Source organism: Columba livia, chromosome 8 (genome assembly GCF_036013475.1).
Source record: "Columba livia isolate bColLiv1 breed racing homer chromosome 8, bColLiv1.pat.W.v2, whole genome shotgun sequence".
Classification (NCBI taxonomy): domain Eukaryota; kingdom Metazoa; phylum Chordata; class Aves; order Columbiformes; family Columbidae; genus Columba; species Columba livia.
The window spans coordinates 29,434,695-29,460,894 of NC_088609.1; the positions used below are offsets into that span (position 1 = coordinate 29,434,695).

A 26,200-nucleotide genomic window follows, 5' to 3' on the forward strand; every position below is an offset into this window, starting at 1 on the left:
AATGGAAGCCAAGGGCACTCTGAACTAGACTGCACCAATGCTGACTTTGCCAACGCCTGGTACGGTCCATTTTCCAGCCAACACAAAGACAAATCTTCCACTTATTTTTTTTTTCCAGGTGTGTATATAGTGTACACTGTACCGTATATAACTTTAAAGTCTTTCCCTAAATTGTACACAAACCCAGATCATAAGAAGTTTACCATCTTCCCACTCACTGGTTCAGGAATTTCTACTAATAATGAAGTACTAAATATTAATCAGATAGGTTTATATCCATGATACAAAACATGAAGTATACAAGGACTTCAGCCGACTCTTGCTTGTTTACAATTGTGCATAGCATACCTATAAACTCCTAAGGATTAATAAAGTAACAACTATATAAGCAAAGGTTAAGAGGCATTCTATTGAACTGGACAAAACTTTTAAATAGTGAGATTTAACATATAAATATTTGAAAAGTGTATTTTCTAATCTTTCATAGATTTAAAGTGTTTCCTTCTCCACCGTGGGACGGAAAAGTGTATTCAATGGGGTAAGTTAGATGTTCACGTTACAGAAGACATCTTAGGTGCTCCACACTCAGCGGAATTGCTCCATTTTCACTGGTGTACAGAATCCACTCGAGATGTGAAGAGTGCAAGTTTCACGAGGCAACATCCAGACCTTCTAAAGGAATCTGCTATAAAGCCACAGAGAAAAGCAGCACTGCCTTACCACATCGGACTCTCCGAATAAAAAGACAAACTGGGGAGAAACAACAACAGATTCTGGCACAGCCAGCCCATGGAGGCACAGAGAAGTGAATTACGAGGAGGCAGCCCAGAGTCAGAAGTCCTCAACATACCTAATCAGAGAGCACCTAGAGCATCTCAGAAAATACATCAAACTTCTAAGCTGCTCATGTTGTGGGGAAAAAAGGTTTGAAGCCAGTTGGATTTCAGTCTTTCCAGAGAGCATGTGGTAGATTTAACTGAATATGCAAAAATCCCTAACTTTGATCCAATTGTCTTAGAGTTGGATGAAAGATTATTAATTTTCTAGTAATTTCCACCAATTAAAAAGCCCCCACAGAGCAATTTCTTTTAAAACCTGCCTTTTTACATTTACTAAAATGTAGTAGAGAAGTGGCATTGACAAGTATTTATGTCTTGTCTCTACCAATCTCGATCTCTACCAACTCATTCCTTATCTTCTGAAGAGAACTGAATTGATGTTAGAAAACAGTTAAATACTGTTTGTGGTCATTACTGATGCTAACAATTTAGTTCATGTAAATGAAAACAGTCAAGTTTCTATCAGTGACATACAGAGGTTGTGCAGATTTGTTTTATTTTCAAAACTCATGAACAGTAACATAGCCCCAATTTAAACATCTGTTTCAAAACCTTCAATAAAAGTGTCAACATTTCCATGTTTCATTTGGAGATGGGTGGAAAGAGGCAGCTGGGGTTGTACAAGAACTAATGCTGATCCTACTTAAAGCTTGGCAGAAAAGCATCAGCTTTAACTATAGAAACAAATTATTAAACCAACAGAGCTGACTGAATAAACTGAGGCTCACATTGTACTGTTTAATACAAACAGTATGGAGCATGTATATGCTACCGTTATTTACATGATGTAACAGGTGAAATTAAACCTTTTTCTTGTCGTAAATTGGAGAAAAATAACACTGCATGTATGCTAAATTACTCTCGAAAGCTCAACCTAGAATACTATCTACACAAAATTGTCATTAGCAGCCCCAGCTTTGGCAAGAAAGTGTAAAGAAGTGTTCACCACTCAGTTCCACCTGTCCATTGCTGCTACAGGTACTTATTTTTTCCTAAGCTGCTAATGCTATTTATTAATATTGCTCTGATCATGGATTAGCAGTTTCAACCATTTAGATTTAACCAGCATAACAGAGTCTTGGCTGAGTGATCTGTAGAGCTAGAAATCAGCCAGGCTGCCAAGAACCTCCAAGAATAAAAGCCTGTAATGGACACAACTATAACACAATCAGTCCTGCTCTCAGGCTTCCTTGAATGTGCACCCAGCAGGGAAATATCTGATGACGTTAATTAATGCACATCACAACTAGATCGTGAATCCAAGTAAGCCTCCAGCAATTCAGGACAGTTAGGATCCAAAAATTACTTAAATCTCACTTTTGGTAAGTGACATTGTCAGAGTTCATCATTTAAATAACAATGTTAATAATCTATTATCAGCCTTGGTTTTAGAAAGGAAAATAAACCCCGTACTAAACCAAAAAGTTTCAGTCCTTTTATCCTATTAGAATATTGTGCACTGCAATTTAGCACATTCTTCAGTTTCCCTGCCACAGTACTTTGGATGTAAGAATGCAATACCCATCAAGTTTGTGGAGCAAGTATATTGAATAGAACAGAGTCCTATTACTGGATGTGAAATGCCACGGTGCAAACCAGAAGTATACAAAATTGTTTAACTACAAATTCTATATACATATATATTTATATGTGACTTAGGCAGTTCTTACCTGCAGCATATTATATCTGTCTGGTCATCTATGTTCCAAATGAAGCAACTACTTAAAAGAATTACTAGTATGACCAGAGAACAAAGAAGGTAAGATATTTCTGGATCTTACCTTGTTTAGTCTAATCAAATTAAGGCTGAGAAGAAACATAGCTGGTGTTTATAAGTATCTATGATAGCATTTGATAGAACTTCTCACAAATGTTTTAACTTTTTTAAGTCCTTAAAGGATACTGAGAACAGGGGCTTTCAATAAGACTGTATTTCCTCCTCTATTTTAAGAGAGGAGTTCCAGTAGGACTGCTTGTGACAGGAAGGGCCAAACTCCTTTACCAAGACTTACTGATCTTCTGAGCACTTGTCCATACTACATTAAGTGTTTGTATTTTGGCTTTGACACATGAAAAACATCGACTAGTAAAACCAGCCACCGGAAGTCCATGCAGCAGCAATACAACTCACTTTGCACAGTGACTTCAATTTTGGAATCGTGACTTGATAGGAAGCAGCAGGAGATCCCAGGGATTTTTATCCTGCTTCCTGTTACTGTTAAAATCAGTTTGTTGGCATATGAGGAAAATAAAAATACCTGGTTTTCCTGGATTGCTCTCTGAAGTGGTTCTAGATCCTTATTACGCTTGGTCACAGCTTTTTCTGGCAAGGGCTGCTTCTCATTGACCTCAGCATATGAACTTTTCTTTGGATATAAAAAGCAGTTGAGACACTTTTTTGGAGCATGCCGTAAAGTACTTACTCAGGGAAATGCTATATAGTATTTCAGGAGCTGGCTGGGTGGATTTTTTTTTCTTTTTTTAATTCTATAGGGCAGCAGGAGTGTGGGGACACTCATTTGCCTTTGATACAGCAATCAGGAATGACTAACAAGATTGTTGTACAGCTCCTCCCTTGGGTGAGTCACTAATTCCAGGGGAACCAAACAAGCACAGGACAGTTATACCTTCTAGACCCAAGGGGAGCAACAGTAAGCCTCTACTTGCACTCTTTACGTAACACAACAATTAACTAGAGGAGCCAGAAGGAAACAAATTGTGCCATTGAATAGCCCGTTGCTGAGCAATGTGAGAAATGAAGAGCTGAGATCCTGAGATCTCTATGGGACTGATGCTGTTGAAGTCAGGGATCCGCTAGAGAGTGCTTTTCAAATGCAAGGCTGACCAGATCTTCACATTCTTCTGTTCTTCTCCAACCATCTGAGTTTAGTGTCTTTCCCTTCCATTGTGCATTCCCACCCTTTCTGCCAGCTGATACTACAGATACCATCCAGTCACGCATGCTATTCTCTCAAACCCCTGTCTATAAAGTACTTGCTACTGGATAATCCTGTCAGCCAGACACACAAGTAGTCATAAAGTATGTAAGCGCCAAGTGGTGAAATAACACCATCTGTTGCAACAGGATGAGAGACCTGACAATTAAGCAGACTAGTACTTTTTAAAATCAGTCAGTTGTCCATGAATAGAGCAAAGCCCTTACCAGGGCTACGGACTTAACTCGTTTAGCTCAGTAGCATCCAGATATACAGCTCCTGTAGTCACAATGCAAGAATGCATCATCACATTAGAGAAACCAAGTCATTGGGGAGTGGCACAAGCATCTCAAGGGCTTAAAGATTTGGTGGGTTTTCTAGGACTAAAATACTTTGAAAGACTCAAGGGTTATAGGCCAAGAATAATAATTTTTTTAAAAAAATAAAGTATGTTGAGGATCATACAGCTTTAACTAAAGGCCAAGGAAAATAAGGTTTGGAAACCACTGTCATTTTCTTCTCTCAACAAAAACGAAATACCGGCCAGTTACACCCAGTATATTAAATAAATTAACACAAAGCGTGACTCATTAATATAGCAGGTTTAGTTTATGCAAACATAGGGCTAGTGGCACCTACGAAGAAGTAGAGCTGATTCTTGGCCAAATACAAGCCCCCCCCAGGCTGGTAATTTCTTTTGGAACAAGCCCTCCAACAAAAATAATCCACAACTAATAGCAGATTATCCAGTCAAGACACTGGTCTCCTCCAGGCTCGAAGCACAACTATACAAGGTTGAGAATGTCATGGCACACTGATACCTGTGCACAGCTCAACCAGAATCTTCAAATTAAACCAAGCCAGCCATATACCTTTTCTTCACCCATGCTTTGGCTCTTCAGCATTGAAGGTACAACCAGTCCCAAAGCTGGATTCATTTACTGCACTATGCATCTAAGGGACGCCTCCCCCCCGTGCTTGGATTTTTGACAATCAGACATGGATACTGTTCTGAGCATTTAACAAAAATACTAGAACTACCACATGTGAGAATTAGAACACTGATACTCTCATTTGATTATCATCATGATACATATCACACAACTTCAGCACTGCTTGTGACGCTTGGACTGAAGGTCATACTGAGAATAGGGGTGAATACTAGGAAAAGGACATACAAATGAAGATAAAGCTTCCACCCTACGAAGGGTAAATGGAAGTGAGTACACACAGGATGAAGGTGGTAAGAACAACACTGGAGACCAAACCCCAGTTAGAGTGTCTGTTACTTCCGTAACAAAGTAAACGAGTCAGGACTCAAAACCAACCCAAAACCACAACATCTGTTCAACACACCACAAACAGACTTCATGAAGTTTTCAGCACGGATAACACAAAAAAGGCTCAGTGGAAGGGTGGAATAGTAATACCCTCTTGACATCAGAAACCTGCTCAAAAGCAGAGTACCACTGCGTGGCAGAAAGGAGAAACGGTTATAACGTGGCTTGCCTTACTCTTCCAACAGCTTGAGGTTATCCTAAAGCTTGACGTTGGGGAGACTAAAGAAGGTTCTTTAGAAATACAGGTTTTCATAAACTTGTTAACTCCTCCACCAAATGACTTCTAGTTTCTATAACACCTAAGGAACCTTCAGGAGATCAAAATATCCTTCTTATCCCAACTTCATGAACGTCTGTTTTATTTCCCTGTATTTCAGCAGAGACATAGTAGGTGACTGAGTATCTGCTTCCTTCTCCCAAACAGCCTTTATTAAATAATAAAGTGGATTTTAAAACATAGCTTTGACGCACATTTTTGATTAGAAAAATATTCTTTTTTGCGAATCCTGGATTAGACAGATGTTAATGCTCCCTCATATTTTGAAGTAATTCCACATGCTATTTTCTGAAACATATACTCTGTTACCTTTCTGTAAGAAAATACAAGCATTCATACCAGTCCTAGAGTTCTGCATTTTGAACATGAAAACAGTTGGAAAAGTTTAGTTTGCTATACATATATATATATACACACCTCTAAATACACAAGATACTGCAATTCCGCAATTTAACACTATTCCTCTCACCTGAAGATGGTTACAAAAAATAGACCTAGTTGCCATATTTTTTTTTAAACAAGTTGGACTATGGTTACAAGATTCTGGATTACAAAACGCTCAATTCCATTAGCTTTTAAACTAACAGGTATTTTAAGGATGATACGTTTTTGAAGTCATGTAGATTATAGCATCTGCCATCATAACAAAAGATAAGAGAAAGCTAAAAACCAACTTTACACTTTTTACTTAAAAACCACATAAGAAATGCAATACAGAACATACTGAAATGGGAATTTTTTGAACAATATATAGTGTTAACAATAAGCATAAGCAGTAAGCAGCAATTTTTTTCATTTTGTGATACTGCACCAGCAATTGTTTAGTTCCTTGTAGATTTATGACTACAATTGACAGTGTATGAAAGAGATCTACAGTTGAAAAACTGACTCGAACAGTATCTCCCAGAAGTTCTATTCCTTTGAGTAACAGAAATGGGAATCTTCTTGTGCTCATTAGAAAGTTACCGTAAATTAAATCCCAAATTCCACATTGTTTACTGCAGAAAATCACATATATGAAGATAACACTGCTATTTCTTAAGCTACCTGACAGAGCAGGTAACTATTAAATTTCCACAGGCAAAAGGCTGACAGCAAATCTTATAGGAAAACAAAATGAAAAACTCTGAAAGTGTAGTTAGAGCACTGTATTATGTTTTTAAACTCAAGTAATAAAGCACACCTGCAAAGCATTTCTTTCACCGAAATCATGCTGCAATCAAGGGAACCAGCCCTATTACTGTATTATAAAACTAGACTATTAGAGGGCTCTCCATTTTCCTATGCACCTTTTAACTCTAAAAGACAAATAACTCATATTTGTGTTAAAAAAAGACTCAATTCAAGCATATGAAAGTTTATGGGCAACCCCTATCCCATTTTGTGTCTTAAGCAAACTTTCCTTTAGCTAGGACCTGGGCTTTTCCTTCTTCTTCATAAGAGTAAAGTTCAGCCTTTGAAAACCATGAATACTTGAGATTGGTATGATCTTTAAACACCTGCACTAGACAAATGCTTTTACAGTGTTCATGTGCGCCCTTCCACTCAAGCATAGATCTACTCCCTAGGGTTTTAAGCTGTCACATCAGTACCACCCATCTTTGGGCTAAGCCTCGTTTGCAGAACACAGCCCATAGCACTTTCTAGGGAGAAGCACAAAGTCCAAGCTCACAGAATCATTTAGGTTGGAAGGAACCTCTTGGGATTGTGTAGTCTAACACTCCTGCTCAAACATGGTCAGGTACAGGAGACTGCCCCGGCCTGTCTAGTCAGGTTTTTGAGCATCTCCAGGAACTTCTCAACCTCTCTGGGAAACCTGTTGTGGTGTTTGACCAGCCTTCACAGTAAAAAGGTGTTTCCTTCTCTTCAGATGGGATCCCCTGTGTTTTAGTTTGTGTCCACTGCCACTTAGTCCTGTCACTGAGAGCTGCTGAGAAGGTCTTGGCCCCCCTGTCTTCATTCCCTCCCATCAGGTATTTATATGTAGTGAGTTGCTCCTCAGGGAGCAGGACTTTGCATTCCTCCTTGCTGAACTTTGTGAGAATCCTCTGTCCAATTCTCCATCCTATTGAGGTCCCTTCAAAAGGCAGTACATCATGTGGTGTTACCAAATGATCCACAGACTTGCTGACGATGCACTCCATCCCATAATCCAGGTCATTAACGAAGATACTGAATAGTACTGGCCCCAATATTGAGCCCTAGGGTACACCGCTACTGACTTGCCTACAACTGGACTTTGTGCCACTGATTATACCCCTCCCCGTGCCCCCTCATTTGGGGAGTTTTTAACTGACCTCACTTTCCACTTATCTAACCTGTACCTTTCAGCAATCTACTACAGTCAAGCTAAACAACATGGCTGTTCTACTGTCACCCACAAAGCTAGTCACCTCACTGCAGAACGCAATGAGGTTGGTCAAGCACTATTTCCCCTTTGTAAATCTATGCTGACTACTGCTGATCACCTTGTCCTTCCTGTGTTTGGAAATGCTTCCCAGGAAGATTTTTTTCCATCACCTTCCCAAAGACTGAGGGGAAGCTGACCGGCCTGTAGCTCCTCAAATCTTTCTTCTTTTTCGTCTTCAAGATAGGAGGGATATTTGCTCTTTTCCAGTCTACCAGAACATCTCATCTCCATGACCATTCAAAGATAAAATTAATAGTGGCCTTGCAATAGCATTAGCCAGCTCCCTCAGCACTAGGGGTGCACCCTTATGTGGTCCTCCACTGCTGAGGTTCCAGACTTCCCTTCTGGTTTCAGGGGCCTGGAATTCCTGAAGGCTTGTTTTATTAGTAGAGACTGATGCAAAGAAGGCATTGAGCACCTCAGCTTTCTCCATGTCATTTGTCACCAGTTTCCCTGCCCCGTACGACAGCAGGCCCACCATTTGCTGTTTCTGTATTTGTAGAATCCTTCTTTCTGTTCTCCCTGAAGGCTGAGGAACTATCCCATAGCAAGTGGCTACTCTAGCTCCTCAAGCCACATGCCCTCTGCTAGACTTGCAATGCAGTCCTGATACATTCTGGAGCAATAAAGAAAATGCTTTAATTGCACTGGGGATCAATTCAGGAGTCCAAGCTAGTTTTCCCTATGCTTATGCTTTGTGCAGTGGAAGGCAACATACCAAAACAATGTATTTCATGTTTTGCTCCTTAAAATATTTATACATTTGTGTATTTCTATTACTATCTCCAATTTCCGTATAAATAGGTAATGCTATAGATATGATAGGGATAGAAGAAACAAAGTACTTGGAGGCCCAAGTACTGTATAAGAAATATGCACTGACTTAGTAAAAACTGACTACATTTTACATTAGGTAAAATAATGAATAAACTTTTCTGATTAGGAAGATGTAAAATAAAATGAGTAGTTTTCCCTGTAAATTTTACTGCAGAAGTCACCTGTATGACTTGTACTTAACTCATTTATTCTCATGCAGCATTACAGTATTTCCCCCCCATCCCACAAAACAAAAAAACAAATATTCCACTAGTTGTTACAGATTGCACTTTTAAAGCACAGACTTGCCAGTCCTTCTGCATTTCCAGTGTCCTATTTAAACAGTTGTGATACACAGTCTTCATTTTATGAAACTGGAAGATTTCGCCTAAGTACTTCTTTTGATGCTGGAGAAATGTTATCAGGGAAAATTACTTCAAACTCTATAATTAAGTCTCCACGTTGGTCAGGATTTTTGGGAAATGGCAAACCATATCCTATAATTCTTCTTCTCATCCCAGGCTTCACAACTTCATTTACTGTCATGGGTATGGTTCTTCCTTCTATTGTTGGCACATTGATAGAGCTGCCACACAAAGCCTAAGGAAAAATCATATAATCAGAAAAGGAAATTGGTTAGAATTTGATCTGTAACTACAACTGATTTTGGATCATTTAGAAAAAGACTAGCATTCTAAACAGTATTTCCACTGTACACTACCGGGATGTCATAATTCAAATACAGTGTTCCTCTCCTAAAAAGGGAAGGCTTCAATTTGTCATTGAATATCATTGAATTTTCCAATCTTGTGCAAATTGAGCTTATATATCCTTCAAAAACTTGGTCAAATAATAAGGTAGTTGAGCACAGAATGAACTCTTCACTCATGCTCCTCTAGAGATGCCCAGCTTCTCAGTTTCCATTGGAAATATAGAGTCCCCTTCCATTTTTCGTTTGTTTACATTGCACAGGGTTTTACTCTATTACCCTGTCTACCTATATTGTTTCAGATTTCAGAACAGCACTGAAGTGTCTATAAGCACAGGCATATCAATTTCACAGCTGTCTTAGGTGAATATTTGTGATGTTCAAATAAAAACAAACAGCTATTTTAGTGCATCAAAATTTAAACATCACAGACCTTCTCCTGCTTTATCCAACAGTTTATTTTCATCAAGAGGATCTTTGATAATAACATTTTGATTCCTCCAGCTTAATCTGATTCAGCACACTTAGTCTATACTGATAATGTCCAATTTATATAACAATGCAATAAGCCTAAATAGGCTTTTATCTATCAAGGAACTATATTACCCAGATCAACATTAAATAGTCTTTTCTCCCTCCTTGATCCTATATTTGGGGCACTTCATCTCAATTCAGGTGTATTTTTAGTTAAGAATATGTTAAGAAGAGAGTTCATAATGTACACAAAGAGCCTACAATGCAAGCAAGAGTTTATTTATCCACCTAACGCTACTTGAAAAGAAAAAAGACACCCCCCAAACAGCTACATTGTATTTTATATCATGATTATGTAAAAGCTTCAGACTCTTAAGAACTCTGCTCAGTTGTCTTTCTGATTTTTCCTTTTGAAAGGCAATATGTTTTGACTCGGAACAGAATTTTTAAAAGCTATACCGCTTTTGTTGTTATATATAGCTACTATAACACCTGTTCACAATATTTTATCCTCATGAAATCAATCTCTATGTACTTTGAAAAAGGCAGACTTAGAATTTATTGGCAGTGAAAATATTTAAGACATTTCTACTTTGTCTTACAGAAGTAGCAATCATATCAAAGCAGTAAGGAGCACACTATATTGGATGCATTTGTTAATGGTATTTGTATTTGTTACTTCAGCCCAATATATATTTAGCTACAAAGGTAAAGTATGAAGATTTAAGATCTAACAACCTTTACTCTTACCCTTCCATCCTTATTCTCTTTCACCTCTGTAATAAACAGCTTTAAATAATACTCAATTTATATGAAAACATCTAATGCTTCCACTATAAATAAGCCACAATTTGACTTTACACTAGAGAAACTCTATTTAAAGAAAATGAAACTTTACTGCTGCCATTCAGCTTGTGCAGCTAGCCATTCTATCATATTGTAACAAGTTTAAACACTTACAAGTTCAACCAAAAGCAAAACTTACCTCCCTTAAACTGATCTTAACAGGATAGATAATATTTGATCCATCTCTCTTGAAGTGAGAGTGAGGTTTATCTTTGATGATAAAAACAATATCAGCTGGAATTGTGTTGGGTGTTTCATCACCTTCTTTTGGAAAAGTGATTTTGGTGCCTTCTTTCCACCCTCTTTTTATCTCAATAGTAAGAATTTTGTCCTCTGTTCGGACACTTCTGCCATCTGGGTTAAGCCTTTTACGTGAAATCCTCATCCTTTTTGTGCAGCCATGATAGATCTCTTCCAATGACACTTTAAGTTCATGGATTACAGGGGGATCTTGTTTACGACGTAACTGGCTACCAACTGTATTCCTTTCCCGAGGAAAACCATTCATACTAAAACTAGTGAAGGATCCAAATGGATCACCATCCACCTCCATGTCTTCAGTGTCTCTGCCACCAGGCATCCGCCTTCCAAAGAAGATCTCAAAAGGATTTGTGCCACCAAAGAAAGCTGCAAATGTAGCATGTGGGTCACCATGGAAGGAGTACCGGAAGGTACCACCCTGTCCATCAGGTCCTCCAGCTCCTCCTTTCAGACCTAAATAAGACAAATAAGCAAGGTTAAAAACAAGTATTAGCCTAAGCCTTCTTATTGTGTAGAGTGTAATGATACTAGAACCAGTGATCTGACAAGGTCTTTGCAGTAGAGTGAAAGGTCCTCTTTTCAATGAGAACTCACCATCAGACCATGCAGTACCAACTAGCAAATCAATAGCTTGAACAGCAACAAAGTTTCTGAAGCTTTTCTTTATTTAGAAGAACAAGTATTCTGACACTGTCAATTTTATTTCATATGACTGAAGCCAGTTATTCCAAGAATTAGCATTTTAAAACAGCAGACAGCTCTGCCTGACTTGATCTTTTCTTGTTCTGCAAAGCCTGTTGGGAGTTGCATCCCTCTTCAAGATCACTTCTGGGGAAACTTATGCAGTATCATATGCAACATTTTCCATAGTCTCCACACATAGCTTTAACCCCGTATTAATTAGCTTTCTCTCTATTTGCCTGCAATTCAGTTTGAGTAAAAGGTAATATGCCAATAGCCAAGCAGCCATATGCTTCCTTAATGTCAAATTCAGAATCCCAAACTTATCACATCTTGTGTTCCTGTGATATAAAACAGGTGAGAAACCTGGGAACTCTCTTCAATCCAGCTACAAATGCAAATAGCCTGGGAGTTCCTAAGACCTATTTGGGCACAAAAATCTTGTATATGCTGTCACCAGGTCTGTACGGGGAAAAAAAAACAAATATCAGACTGTTCTCTCATATTTGTTCTTTTTCTTCTACCTTCCACAAGGAGAGATCTACATTTCATTTCTTCCTTACAATTCTCACTGGACAGTCCCTTTAACTTCTTGCTCTCTCATTCCAAACCCAGTTAAATCTATTTTCTTAAACGCCTCTTTCCCAATAGGCTCCTTCTAAATATTTCCTCATAATAGTGCTCTCCTGCACTGACCATTCCAGGATACCTTCTCAAATCTTTAAGATAAAAGACTGAAAGTCTTCTTAAGAGACTTTTATTTCTAAACTTACAATGTTTTGGGTTTTTGGTTGTGTTTTTTTTTCCAGTCTCACATGAGCTCAGCACTACAACTGCTATCCTACTTCCACAGCCATACAAACATGAAGGCATGCATTAATGAAGCATACATTTCTCCAAATCTGACAGCTTGGGGGGCTTTCTTTGACTCAGTGTTTTATAGCTTCTACGTATAAGCTTAATACTGGTTATCAACACTAATCAAGTAAGACAACGGAATGAGAACACTTTCCCCACCTCAATACCAGGACCATATTAAAAGTACTTGGCAACATCTAGTGCATCCTTCTGTCCTAGTACTGCTAATGTCAAACAAGCAGATGAGTGGACTCAATCTGCGATAGCAGAAGGACACCTCCTGGAATAGCTAGCCAAAAGTTGTTATTGAAGGTACATCAAGTTCCTGGCTGTAGAAACACTGAGGTTTCCTCCTTCCTTCCACCCCACCCCCCGCCTTTCCCTTACAACTACGAGTTATACTCTCAGAGCTTAGAGAGCAACTGAGGAATCAGGAGGTATTCCAGATTCAGCATTCTAAAAATTCGTACTTTTGTTTAATATTATGCCCCAAATAAATGGAAATCTACATTTTGAACTTCTGCCTTCAACTATGCAATACTAGGGTCCCAAAGGCTGCATTGCTTTATATGCTTTACCTCAATCTCTTTGGTAAAAGTAATTAAAATGGTATTTGGGGAAAGTAGTTAGGATGAGCTGCTGCACAGGATTCTATGTAAATGAGACCACAGAGTAAATAGGTTTATAATGATAAACAGAAAGAAGGCAGGGGGTGAGGAGGCAGAAGTGTAAGAAGGCAAAACAGCCAAGAGGCAACCAAGGTCTCTGGTACCCAGGAAAACACTTTCTTCCTAGAAGGTTTCGGTAACGGCACTAAAGCTTTGAACACAAGCAAAGGAACAAAAGACCAAAAAACCCTGTATCCTCTGTAGAAGCTGAAGGTCTTCTACATGAATTTATGGAATTTAACAATTATATTAAGTCCTACAGATAACAGAGGACCAAATTTTACCATGCATTCATTAGAACGCACTATTTTTCCCAAAATACTGCTATTTAAGTGTTCTCCTTTATATTACTAAAAACCATGGCCATGAGTAAATGGACCTACTTGTCACAGCAGAAGCAATTATTCCATGAGGAATTTCTGGTACCGTATATTTAAGGGGAGGGACATTAATGACTTTCTGTTGCTCAATCATAAGACTGTAAATTGTGTTGGGTCAAAAATAAAAAAAAACGCCATCCTCTCCAGATAACCATTTTAGGATAAATATGACATTTCTGAGGCCTCATTCTCTTGGCATGTTATCACTGTTTACAATTAAAGCTAAAAAATTGTTCTGGTATTTCATGACATCAGCCAAATTCTTTCCTCTCCAGGCAGGAAGCCAAGGCCAACTACAAACTGGACACCTGGGCTTCTACTCAGAAGGACTGTCCTACCTAAAGCAAGCAAACTGCCATTTAGCAAAAATTTAAGAAAAGGATACATCTCTTTTCAACTGCACCTCAAGTGCTAGGGCAGGGGAACACAGCAGTAAGAGATCCCAGAAAGTTATTTATGGATAATACAAACATTTACAATACAGTAACTTTTTGCCTGTTAGGTATATGTAGTTTAAAAAAACCCCACACAACAAAACACAACAACAACAACTAACAAAAACACACCAAACCCCACAAACAAACAAAAAAACCAACCCATACACATTACAGTAAGAAATTAAAACTAGATCAGCATTAAAACAGTGCAATATATTTTACATTTAAAAAGCTGATGAGTCAAGCTTCCAAGCAGCACAAATACATTGCCTAAAAATCAACACGATGTTTTTGTGTATGATCTATATTTATTTTGCTTCAAGCAGCATAATGAAAGTGACTGATCAGAGTGTAACAGAGACATACATACCTTCCTCCCCAAACTGATCATAAATGTCTCTCTTTTTGGGATCACTCAGCACTTCATAGGCTTCTGCAATCTCTTTGAATTTTTCCTCTGCATGGGGAGATTTGTTCTTATCTGGATGCCATTTAAGCGCTTGTTTTCTGTAAGCCTTTTTGATATCCTCATCAGAAGCACCCTTTTCAATTCCCAGGATAGAATAATAATCCTTCCCCATCCTGAGTGTTGGAGGAATTCAGATCTTCCTTGCTATAAAGCAAGCAGTGTCCAGTGTCTTAGCAACGAGATGCTAGAAAAGGAAAAATAAAAATCAAATGTGGAATTCAAACAAACAGAACTGTTACAAATCAACAAACTCACTCCCTGGTACATTAAAGAAACACGAGACAGCTTCTCCGTATTTCATTCCTTCCCCTGTTGCTCATTTATAAATAATTATACGCACTGGACAAGACACAGCCCTCTCTAAAGTCCTCCCATCCACAGTACGTGTCACCGCTCTTTCTAGAACGACAAATAATACACGACGTCACTTCCCTGACTGCCCAGCTGAACTGTCTGCACAGCTTTCACTCTCACGCACACACACGCGTGCGCGCACACACGCAGAAAATGCTGAACTTTTATTTGATCCTTTCTCAAGCAATTACAAAGTTTAAAGGTTTAATAGTGCGACACAACGCCTTTCACCACCAGGGCTGAAGGCAGTCAGCTCTAAAACATACTTGCCCCAACAGAAACATAGCAGCCCTTATAAAGTAACTACAACATTTTACTTCAGTTTCTATAGAGACAGCTGTACATGTAACTGTTTTCCAAATATATCAACATGGACTTGTACCCTTTCCAGCAAAGACTACATAGTATTTTACAGCCAAGTTAATACAACGTTTCAGAAAGCATAATTTCATTTCTTTAAAAATAAAGGCACCCTCTACCACAGCTGACTGCAGCCATGTGCTATTAAGCAGTAACAAATCAAATCCGAGCAAAAATTACCACTCAGTTACCCACAACTCAAGCCACTCAACTAAAGCAGAAGGAAACTGGGTTTCCCCCCCCCCCCGCCCCTTCTACACAAGAGGCAATATCAAGACTGTTACACAAGTATGGCAACATAGCAAGCAAATAGCTTTCATCTGATGAGATATTACTAACAGAAAAATACCTGGTTCCTACACATTTGTTTTATAATACATAGTGCAAATTTTACTAGTCAAGTATTTCTCATGCTCTGCAGAGGGATAGTATGAAGTTTCAGCCTGCATACTTTCCTTTGGCTCTTGACTAAGAAATTATCCTTACTTAGGATAACTTAGGTCAAGAAATTATCCTTACTTGCCAGTATGGTGATAAACTTCAAGACTGATTAGTATAGATTGAAAAATGTTCATCTCTGGAACAAAGTATTAAAATATGCCGGTTTTGGTCATATCTAGAAGGCACCTGGATGAAGACACCTGTAGATTCAATTGACTTCCTCCTAGTGATACAGAAGTTTAACCAAGCAGCCAAAGGAACATCAAACTCAAGAGGAAAACACTAACCATCTGATTCAGGAAACATTGTATTTGAAGTTGTTTTCCAGAATCTGCTCTAACTTTAAAAGGGGCTGATCAGAAGAGACAAAGTTTCTCCTTAATCAAGGAGTACTAGAAAAATATTAGAGACTTTAAAAAAATAAATACCACACCTGTGTCATCCCCCTATTCCTCACATCATATCTATTACAATTTCTGCACTAGAACTGACCAGATTCTCTCAATATATCCAGAATGTGCTTAAATATTTTATTTTTAAACTCCCCTTGGTATAGGGGTGGGAAAGATGAAGACAGAACAGTAAAAGCATGAGATTTCACCACAATATTTGAGAAAGCAAGAACTTCTGCGTATCTGTAGTTCTTATTTCAAATGTCACATTGGCCAGAGGCTGCTGAAAGAAGGAATCGGCTCTCCTTGTCACCAAGTCTCTCAGAACTTACTTGCATTTTTGGAACACTGGGAGCCACAAGGTTACAGAATCAATTATCTTTACAGCTGGAGAAGGACATGGTTGCTCAACTCCACATGAAATAACACTAGTCTTTTAGTAAACACCCTTTTAATCTTTCTTTTAAAAGTGCTGCTTTTAAAAAATTACTATTAGTGTTTAAGACAAATTTTTGTAGACTCATGTCCTAAATTTAGCACTTTCTCCACAACAGAATTCTGCAAGCAGTAGGTACATAGCTTGAATTAAAGCACAACTTCAGTAGATTTCATGTGAAATTTATAATAACCCTGACTAGGAAGCTACTTACACAAGTTTTAGTGGGGAACTTTACCACGCTCACGAAACAGTTGCAAATCCAAACTCAGCTGTTACAATAACTATGCACTACAACAGCAAACAAACTTCATCACTATTGACAGAGTAAGACTTAGAGCAGCCTGAAATTCTCCTGCAAAACTAGCAGTAGGAGTTACTATGCTCAGCTGTGCTCCCATGGCGTGGGGTTTGAGCAACCTCTGGTGGGGCCATAACTTACATCCCTTGAAGTATTCCCAGCAGTGAGTGTGTGAGGAGGACCCTGTAATATTCATGTCACTGTGTTGCCATAAAATAGAATTGTCAGAAGAGCAATAATAGCTCAGACTAGTTTCAGGACTGTATTTTTCCATACATTTTTCAAAACTGCTGATTGATTGAAGTGGCAGAAGGTGCATATGGTAGTTTAAAAAACAAAGTAAAAGAAATTTCCCCATTTGAGAATATTTTATTAAACACCTCAAAAGAATAAACACCTTAAAAGAATACTCCAGGAGCTGCAAATTAGCAAGGCTTAGAGCTCCCCTCTTCTGCCCTATTTTGTAAAACGTAATATTTAACTTCCCAGTTTTCATAAAAAGACCAAATAGTCATGATTTCTTCTTAAATCAAAAGTTTCTTCCTCTCAAATGGTCAAATGTTACAGAAGAAATTCTGTTAAAAACAAGGAAGTCACAATGGAATTTTTGCTGACAATCACAGTGAGCAAGTGTTCAGGCATTTTTTCTCTCCCTACAGAGTGGAATGTGCTATTCTGGCATTAGTATTAAGTTATACCCTAATTAGGTAAGTTATTCTCTAAAAATGAAATTACTTAAGATTCTGAGTGAAATGTTCAGCAATGACTACATTAATTCTGCTTCCTGCCCTGCATGCAATCTTCATGTCAGAACCAATTTACAGTCTGGAATCTCATATCTTCTAAGAGCTGATGGGATAACTGGAGCAATAGACTGGAGAAATACGACTTAGAATTAGTGAATACTTTTTAAAAATTAAAATACTAGTGTCCATGAGATTAACATCTAGTGATCAATGCTAATGATAATTTGAGTACATCTGATCACACCAGCACTTCTTCAGACAGGGAAATCCATCTTGTGTGATAAGTTTTTAGAATCTTCCAAACTTCTAGTATTAGAGTTAAATCACAGCTGCTAGATTTTTAGAACTCTGAGTATTTGATCTTTGCAAGTCTTTACTGCTCGTTTTGTTACTTTATCCCATGTTCCTCTTCAGAGTTATTAACAAAAGAAAGGAAAATCCTTCATGTACTCCCCACAAGGACATCTGGCATTGTAGTTGTTTCAAATAAGCACAGAAAACAAAACAGCTTTTAAGAAAAGGAACTACATATTTCGTTTTACTGCTATAGTCTTCTCCATTATCATATACACCTAGAAGCAGAAGTATTAAATAAAAAAACTCTTCTAAACTGTGAAAAGATTCCACTTCCAATACAGTAGGAGAGGTCTTATAGAGGGATCTGGGTAGATTAGAGTGTTGAGCAATCACCACTGAAATTAAATTTAACAAGAGTGAGTGCTGGATTCCCTACCTGGGACAGGGTAATCCTGGCTATACATACAAATTGAGGGATGGATGAGAGGCTGGAGATTGGCCCCATGGAAAGAGAATTGCGGGTTTGGGTTTATGGCAAGTATAATGAGTCAACAGTGTGTGGTGGGAGTCAAAAGGGCCAAACATGTCCTGGAGTACATCAAGCACAGAACAGCCAGCTGGTTGAGGGAGGTGGCTGTCCCCTCTACACTGCACTGCTGTGGTCCCACCTCGACTACTGTGTGCAGTTTTGGGTGCCTCAATATAAGGAGGACATCAAACTATTAGTGTGTCCAGAGGAAGGCAACTATTATAAGATGGTGAAAGGCCTTGAGGACATGATTTAGGAGGAGCAGCTGAGGTCACTTGGTTTGTTCGGCTTGGAGAAGGCTGAGGGATGACCTCATCGCAGTCTACAACTTCCTCTGGGGGGGCAGCAGAGAGGGAGGTGCTGATGATCTCTCTCTGGTGACCAGCAACAGGACATAATAGAACAGAATAAAGCTGCATCAGAGGAAGTTCAGATTGGACATGAGGAAAAGGTACTTCACTATGAGGGTGGTTGGTCAATGGAACAAAGTCCCCAGGGTAAAGCGGTCACAGCTTCAAGCCTTCCTCATTCTACCACACCAACCTTCCTCTGAATGATATATCACATTATGGATGAACTATCTATATCATCACTTCTTTGTTTACAAGGTCTCCAAATACAACAGCTGCATTCCATTTCAGAGACAGAGAAAGAATTTTTTTATCATCACTGTAGCATCAAATGGTATCTATGACGCTTTTGCTTATAGTAAATTCTGTAAACCAATTTTCTGCCAAACCAGGCAGTCTCAGATGTGCCTTCCTGTTCTTTTAAGCCACCTTAAGGTACACATTATGCACTGAGAAAGTTAGCAGCCTGTATTTGTTCAGAGCTTCCTTCCAGCAGGGTTATTTGTTACAGTCCAAGTTACAAAAACAAATACATCAAATGGGAATTTCAGTTTAAGCTTTTTAAGTTAACTGGGTGAAAAAAAGAAAAAAAAAAAAAAAATCAATGCATCTTCAGCTGTAACAAATTACTCAAAAGCCAAATAGACAATTTATTAAAATATTTTATTAATTCTCAGGAAGACTGAATAAAATTTGGAAACCATACAGAACTTGCCCACTCTTATCTACAGAAGATTTTGTGTGTTCTTTGATCAGAAACAAGAAAGTGACATTCAATTCTGTAATACCAGACTTCCTCTTTTAACCTAAAAATGTTTATGGAATTTGCAGTAGGAAGCTGAAAATTGTTCCTACAACAGTTCACCTTCACTTCTGAGACTGAGTTTGACTACTCATATTCAGCATTCCATTTGAGTTAGTGTTTCAGCAAAATAATTGGTGTTTTAAAGTATCTTTCCCATTATTCTCTCTGAACAACCGTAATTTAACTCACGTACATACGAACAAGTGCTACACATCATAAGTTGGGCAGAATAGTGGGGAGCAAGGTCATCTCACTTCCAAGTCTTTAAAATAGTTGCATTGATACTATTAATAATTAATTAATTATATGAACTTTGAATTAATTGCATTTTTTAAAAGAAGCCTTCATAAGAACAACTGAAATAAGATACAGCTAAGGAAATGTTGACAGTGATAGTTACACAGAACTCAAACTCTAGATCAATCATAAATAGCACCAGGATAATGTTATTTTAAGGAAAAGCTTCTAAGCAGAACAGCATTATTATTCTTTGAAGTATCTGTAGTTGAATAAAAATGTTCATTATTTCCTTTCAATTAAGCCATTTCTTCTGTATTCCTCACCTATTAAACCTCAGAAACAAAACTGAAAAAGACAAGACGAGATCACAGAACAAGTTAAAGAGCAAACAAAACCACAAAGGCAAATTCCAGACAGATCACAACTATAAATATACATGTGCATGTAAATGTCAAGGCAGAGGAGCCAAATCCCTAACCAGAAAAAGCTCTTTAACTATCATAATATTTGCAAACCCACACTAATGAATGGAATAAACTGTCATTTGTCTACAGTGGTTTGAAGAAATCACATCCCTACACAAAAGTAAAATTTCCTAAGATCATCCATTATTTTCCCAGAGAAAAAAAATCTGACAATGATTTTTCTTTCCACCATCTTTAACTGTATGTAGTTGTTGATGGAGCTACTTTTATACTTTTGGACTGTGAACACGACCTTGTACATGCAAACCCCATCAAATAATTCATTAAACAGAGTTTCACTACAGAAATATTCAGTAGCTGGTCTCAAATACAGAAATAAATTTTGGAGTTTACAACAGAGGCCCCAATAGCTCATATATTTTATATATATATATATATATATATTATATATATATATATGTCTAATAGAAAATGCAAAGTTAAACATGCAGAGCATAACAGTTCTTTCTAATCCTTCAATGGCCCTAAAAGAAAAGCTCCATTTAGTCACACATTTCATACCCCAATTTATCAAATTTTAATTTCAGTTCTCTGCAGAAATATGTTGCTACCATGAAAGAAGTTAAAAGTTCATTGTACATAAGGATCCTTGGGGCTGATTTTATAGCTAAATAAATAATCACACAAAGTAAAATACCACATAAAATCTTCAAATAATGAGGAAATCATAAAGCTACAATAGACAATGACACTAACTTTGTTAAACAGCATACTTGAGCGACCAGGCACATTTATTTTCTATTTTCATATTGTAGATATTGTGTCTTTGAGACACTCTACTTGTAAGAGATTCAAATTGAAACACACCTTGAAGTATTTACCACTTTGTGTACTACATAAATTGTAATTTATTTCCTGATGCACATGCAACAGGGCTATTTAATGCAATTCCACTGACACTCAAAGCTTACATTAAAAAGTCTTGTTGACTTTTTGATTAGTTCACAGATTAAAATGGAGGAAATGTAGTGGAATAGGTATAGTCATGCTTTACAAAAATATCTGGCTTCCATTAGAGATATAGCTAAGTCACTGTGAAACAGTACTTCATAGGGCACACACCTGCTATACTTTCTATATTTAAAAGTCAATAGTATTATCCAGAAAAAAATGGTCTGATTATTTTTGGTTCAAGAAAATATATTAAACAAAAAAACAGAATATAAAGTTACCAAAGGCAAATTAATTATATTTAAGTTATACCAACCCTTGCACCAACAAAAATATTTTATATCGGATTGGCAGTACTGCTTCAAAATAATGTTTACAATATTACTGGAATATACAGGAAGTTATGCTCCTGCCAAAAGGCCAAAGAACATGTTTATAAGGTCTTCTGTGGGAATGCTTACTTTAAACATGTATTCCAGAGTCAACAAGAATATACAGCTCAAATTCAAATGTTAAATCTCAAAATGCATACTGCTATCACTCAGAAATATAGTGTTACCACTTCTGAACTTTCCAAATTAATTTTTAAGCCTATGATTCATGCAGCCTTCAATTCTATTTGGCAACAAGACAGAAGGCACTGTTACCAATTTTTTTTCATAAGCTTTTTCTTGCTACTTTTGTAACAATAGACCAAAAGCTAGAAACACTATGCACAACTGAAAATGTCCATCATATTTTCACTTTAAAACTTACTATTGTTTATTATATATTAATTTCTACAGTTAGGTTCTTCTCTTCAGAAATTGTTCCCACTATATATATTATGCCCTACAGAGAAGTACCTACAATACTAGAAAATCAACTGATCTAAATCTCAAGTAGATTTTATATTAAACAAGTTTACAACTATCTTCAAAAACATGACTAGGACACTAGTCATACATGTACACGGATCCTTCATCACAACATAGCAAACTAATATATCATTAACATAAAGAATTGCTTTCTCCTAGCCGATTCCTGTCTACTAAGTCACAATCTCTTATGTGAGCTGAAGAACAAAAATACACTTGGAAGAATTTTCCAAATTTCACTTTCCATGCCTGAGAGGGAATGAACACTATCTTGCAAGTAGGCAAAGTGTTTAGGACTAACCTGTGATGTCCTGCACTGATGAAAACACAACTAACCCCCCCTTACATCACAATGGTGTGATTAGCTCCTTCAGTCAAGTACCAGACTGCACTTCGAAAAAAGGAAACATCTGAAAGCATGGCCAGAGAAAGAAACAGGCACACAAAGCATTTTCATCTCCAGATTAAGGCTTCACTCTTCTGAAAGAATACAAATTCCGTAAGTCCTTTTTAATTCCTTACTTAGATTCAGTGACCATTTCAATTCGCACCCACACAAATTTCTGTAAACACACTCTTCTTCAAAATTAGTTGTTTGGTCAAACAGGAGAAATGCCAATCACACAAAACATTTAACATTACTGACTATGCCTATTTACCACACTCACTGTTACAAACTGCAAGTAGTTAATGACATTGTTGCCATACACACTTCTGTAAACATCTATATAACAAGGGGTACTGTGTTGGCAGGAGGAATATCTTCTCACTGTTGTTACCAAAAAAATCAAATGAATAAGGAAGCTCAAGTACTGTTTTCTCCAAGAAAGTGTTCTGTTTTGACAGGCTCTGCACAATTTACTATTAAGTTATCAGTTTGAGGCAAAGAAAGCAGTTCAAAGTTCTTCCTTTCAATTTTGTGTATGATAAGCCTGGATTTTTGTCCCAACCACTTTTGGCTCAGGAATTCATCCAAGACTAAAGGAATTCTGTCCTGAAACAGCCCATGGTCAAATGTGGAGTTAAGACTTAATTTATCACACTGTAGCAACCAGATTTCTCCCATGCTACCAACCTTCCCATGTTGCTTGTATAACAAGTAAATATGTTTATATAATGAGCAGTTCAAGGCTTCATAATTGTTCACTGTTTCCCCTTTAACACTAGTTGCTTTTTATTTTATTGTATTAACACTTAAGTTTTATAGCCTTTCTGGTAATTGTTTTAAGAAACAACATACTACTGCAATACAAGTCTTTCAGATTCTCAAGTGCTAACATACTCAGATGCTGAATATGTTTTCAATATTGTCACACAGGAGTATTTTATTGGTTATACATGTGACACAGGCTTCCATGTTACACTTTTCTCAGTATGAATATTATACCACATAACAAAACAGACATTGCTTAAAAAAAGGTAAAAGTAGTACTGCTTAATTCTGAAAAGTGTCAAAAAGAATATAAGACTGCTTGGTAGCCAGGACAAAAAAAAAGGACATTAAGTGTAAGAAGTTCCTAGGAAAGGAATAGAGAACAAAACAGAAAACATTATATTAGTATCATGTGAACAATACAGCACCTATATACATGTAACTACCCCTACATTTATGCAGTCCTAAAACTACATTTGGCCCTTTGAAGGTAACCTCGAGGCTGATGTGGCCCCGGTGAAAATGAATTTGACATGCCTGATCTACACCATGACACTGCACAGTTCTGTTCCCTCTGTCACGGAGGCATCCCATAAATCAATTTAAGCAGGCGATAAGCTCCATACAGACTTGATTCTAACCAGAACTGTTCAAGAGAAAAAACAACTAGAAACAGGGTTTATCCAAAATCCAGTCAGGACTCTGCCAACATTTAATAAACTGCAGGTTAAATATACCAATTGGGGATATTACTACTGTACAACCACGCAAGAATAAGGATCCACAGCCTGCACACCCTCACTCACAAAAGAGGCCTCTTTCACTCACACATACCCAGAAGAAATAACTGCTTGCCAGGGGGCCAAGGGCTCACTCAAGGATATATCCAGAATAAAATAATCACCAAGGAGAAGGTGAGGGCTCTCAGTCCTGGAAAATCTCCTTAGATGGCATTCAACCCTAAGGGCGGGCCCTGTTCACAGACCCACTGCTCTGAGAAGACCACTCCACGGCGATCTTCAGCAGGGCCCTGTTTTACAGCCTGGTCGGATCCGGCTGTGGTAATCCCGAGCATGGCCCAGAAGCTTCTCTGGGCCTGGAAACCTCCTTGGCTGAGGACCCTGTCTATGGACTGAGGGTCCCACCCCTCCCGCTCCACCAGCCAGGTGGGGCAGAGGAGGTGACCATGAGTAACAGCGCCCCGGGGCGGGGGGGGACGTGACTGTTGGCACCGACTAAGGACAGGCACAATGGGGCACAAAAGGTGCTAAAGAGCCATTAACTGCCCTATTGAAAGCCCGGATCTCATGGCGGGGGCGGGGGGGGCAGGGGGGGGGGTAGGGGTGGTGTAATTGCCATTGCGTAAACTCAAAACCAAGTATAATGCTTTTTAAAAAAAAAGTGTTCGGAGAAGGACCACAAAAGATGATCGAAGATATGCAAATGCTTCCACACGAGAAACAACAGAGAAGGCTTGGGTTTTTCAGCTTAAGACAGACAAAAAGAAGTCACAGACATCTATAAACGATGGAGAAAGAAGACATTAACTGGTCATGGTTGACTCCCATCTAAGCCGGAGCTACTATGTGAACTTAGTAGATGACAGTTTAAAAAATAAAATTCTGAAGTTCTACAAGTGATAGAATATCCTGCCAAAGGACACCGGCAATTCAAAAATGGTTTCAGCTGGACACCGAAAAAATACCATACAAGGCATCCACTGCAAGTTTCTCGACACAGAAGCCAGAGCAGGAGTTCCCTGAGCTGCAAATATTGAGAAGCCAGAAAGGTGGAAGAGGACCAAGCCTCCAAACAGTTGGAGCTGGACAAACAGTTCAGCACTCTCTAGATGAGCATCCTCATTCAATTAATGAAGATCTCAATATAATGCAATTCGGCCACTTCCATATCCTAAAGAATGAACACTTTCTAACACAAAAGCTTAAAACGCGAGCATTGGCACTATGTAATCAACTTCAGTGACAGACAAAATGCTGTCCAAATGGGTTTAGCCAAGCACTGGGGGTCCACTCCAACTAACACATTAGAAGTGTTTGGATTAGAAGAAAACTGTTTGGGTACTCTCTATTCCAGCATGCTTCCTTGTCATATAACTGGAGTTTTGTCTTGTATATGTTTCTTTAAAAAAAAAACAAACACTCAGCTAATTTATTAGTACTGTGAGGGACAAGCTTTTTTGTTTGAGGTTTATTGAGGTAGGGTTTTTGTTGTTGCTGGTTTTGGTTTTTTGTTTGTTTTTAATGTACATACATAAGAGGCATGTTACTTAAAACTGACTTGAAATTACAATCCACAGTACCACTTGCGAGCATACTGCTTTCTCTTGCTGTCCAGCCACCTCCCCATCTGTTCCTATGAAACGAAGTATCAGTTGACTATAGGCTCTCAGACAATTCACACACACAAACTATTGTAATCTTCCTACCTGCAGATCTATTTAACAAACTCTGGAAAACAAGCAATTATAAGCATTTCTGTATTGTCTTCCATCTAAGGGAAATAAAGAGGTAGAACACCCATTCTTGCAAATTCATTAATAAAACATGCTTTGCTGAGACATCCTGCCTGGGCCTATTACATTGGCAAGATGATTGTTTCCTACATGTTGCTTACAATAAAAAGATTTTTTTTTAAAACAGGTATTTAGTAACAGTTGCAAAAATAGCTCTCATACTCTTGTTTTCAATAAAAGTGAGGCTTAACTTGATGTTAGCACTTGATGGATTCAGACCCACTCTTGCAGCACAGAAGTGGCAGAAATTTCCCTACAAGTATAGAGACAGAATAGCCCGCTCATATGCTAGTCCTTCCCAGTCCAGCATTCTCCAACCCACGCACCAGGGCCAGCTGGCACAAAGCAAAGTAACATTTGCTGTGGGCTAGCTGAGACTGGACACAAGGCCAGGCAGCTCAGACCCTGGGAACTGCGATTGGCTGCCTACCAGTTCTTCCACCAAATGAATCCTGGTGTAGGAGAACTTCGGTGACCTAATAGTAGTGCTATGTACTGATTAACAGGAAAGGGACAATGGAAAAATAGTGCTAGTTTCCATAATAACCCTTGCTGACTTTCCTTCAAGAAACTGGAACGGAAAAAGATTTTTTTTAAAGGCACTTAAAATGCATTTATTTCAATATCCT

General features: G+C 38.1%; 1 protein-coding gene across 3 annotated transcripts in view; it reads right to left on the minus strand.

Annotated features, from left to right (window-relative positions):
• Positions 1-5,522: 5,522 nt before the first annotated feature.
• The window catches only part of DNAJB4 (DnaJ heat shock protein family (Hsp40) member B4), a 28,891-nt gene continuing 8,213 nt past the window's right edge, over positions 5,523-26,200 (minus strand). For 2 of the 3 annotated variants that reach the window (XM_065071314.1, XM_065071315.1), the window contains exons 2-4: positions 14,303-14,585; positions 10,787-11,361; positions 5,523-9,218 (exon numbers count right to left, since the gene is read on the minus strand). In XM_065071314.1, coding sequence (XP_064927386.1) covers positions 8,985-9,218; positions 10,787-11,361; positions 14,303-14,513 — 1,020 coding nt within the window. In that variant the 5' untranslated portion in view covers positions 14,514-14,585 and the 3' untranslated portion in view covers positions 5,523-8,984. Of the gene's footprint in view, positions 9,219-10,786; positions 11,362-14,302; positions 14,586-14,741; positions 14,813-26,200 lie in introns of those variants that run through there. The other variant, XM_005507908.3, reaches the window with a different exon arrangement.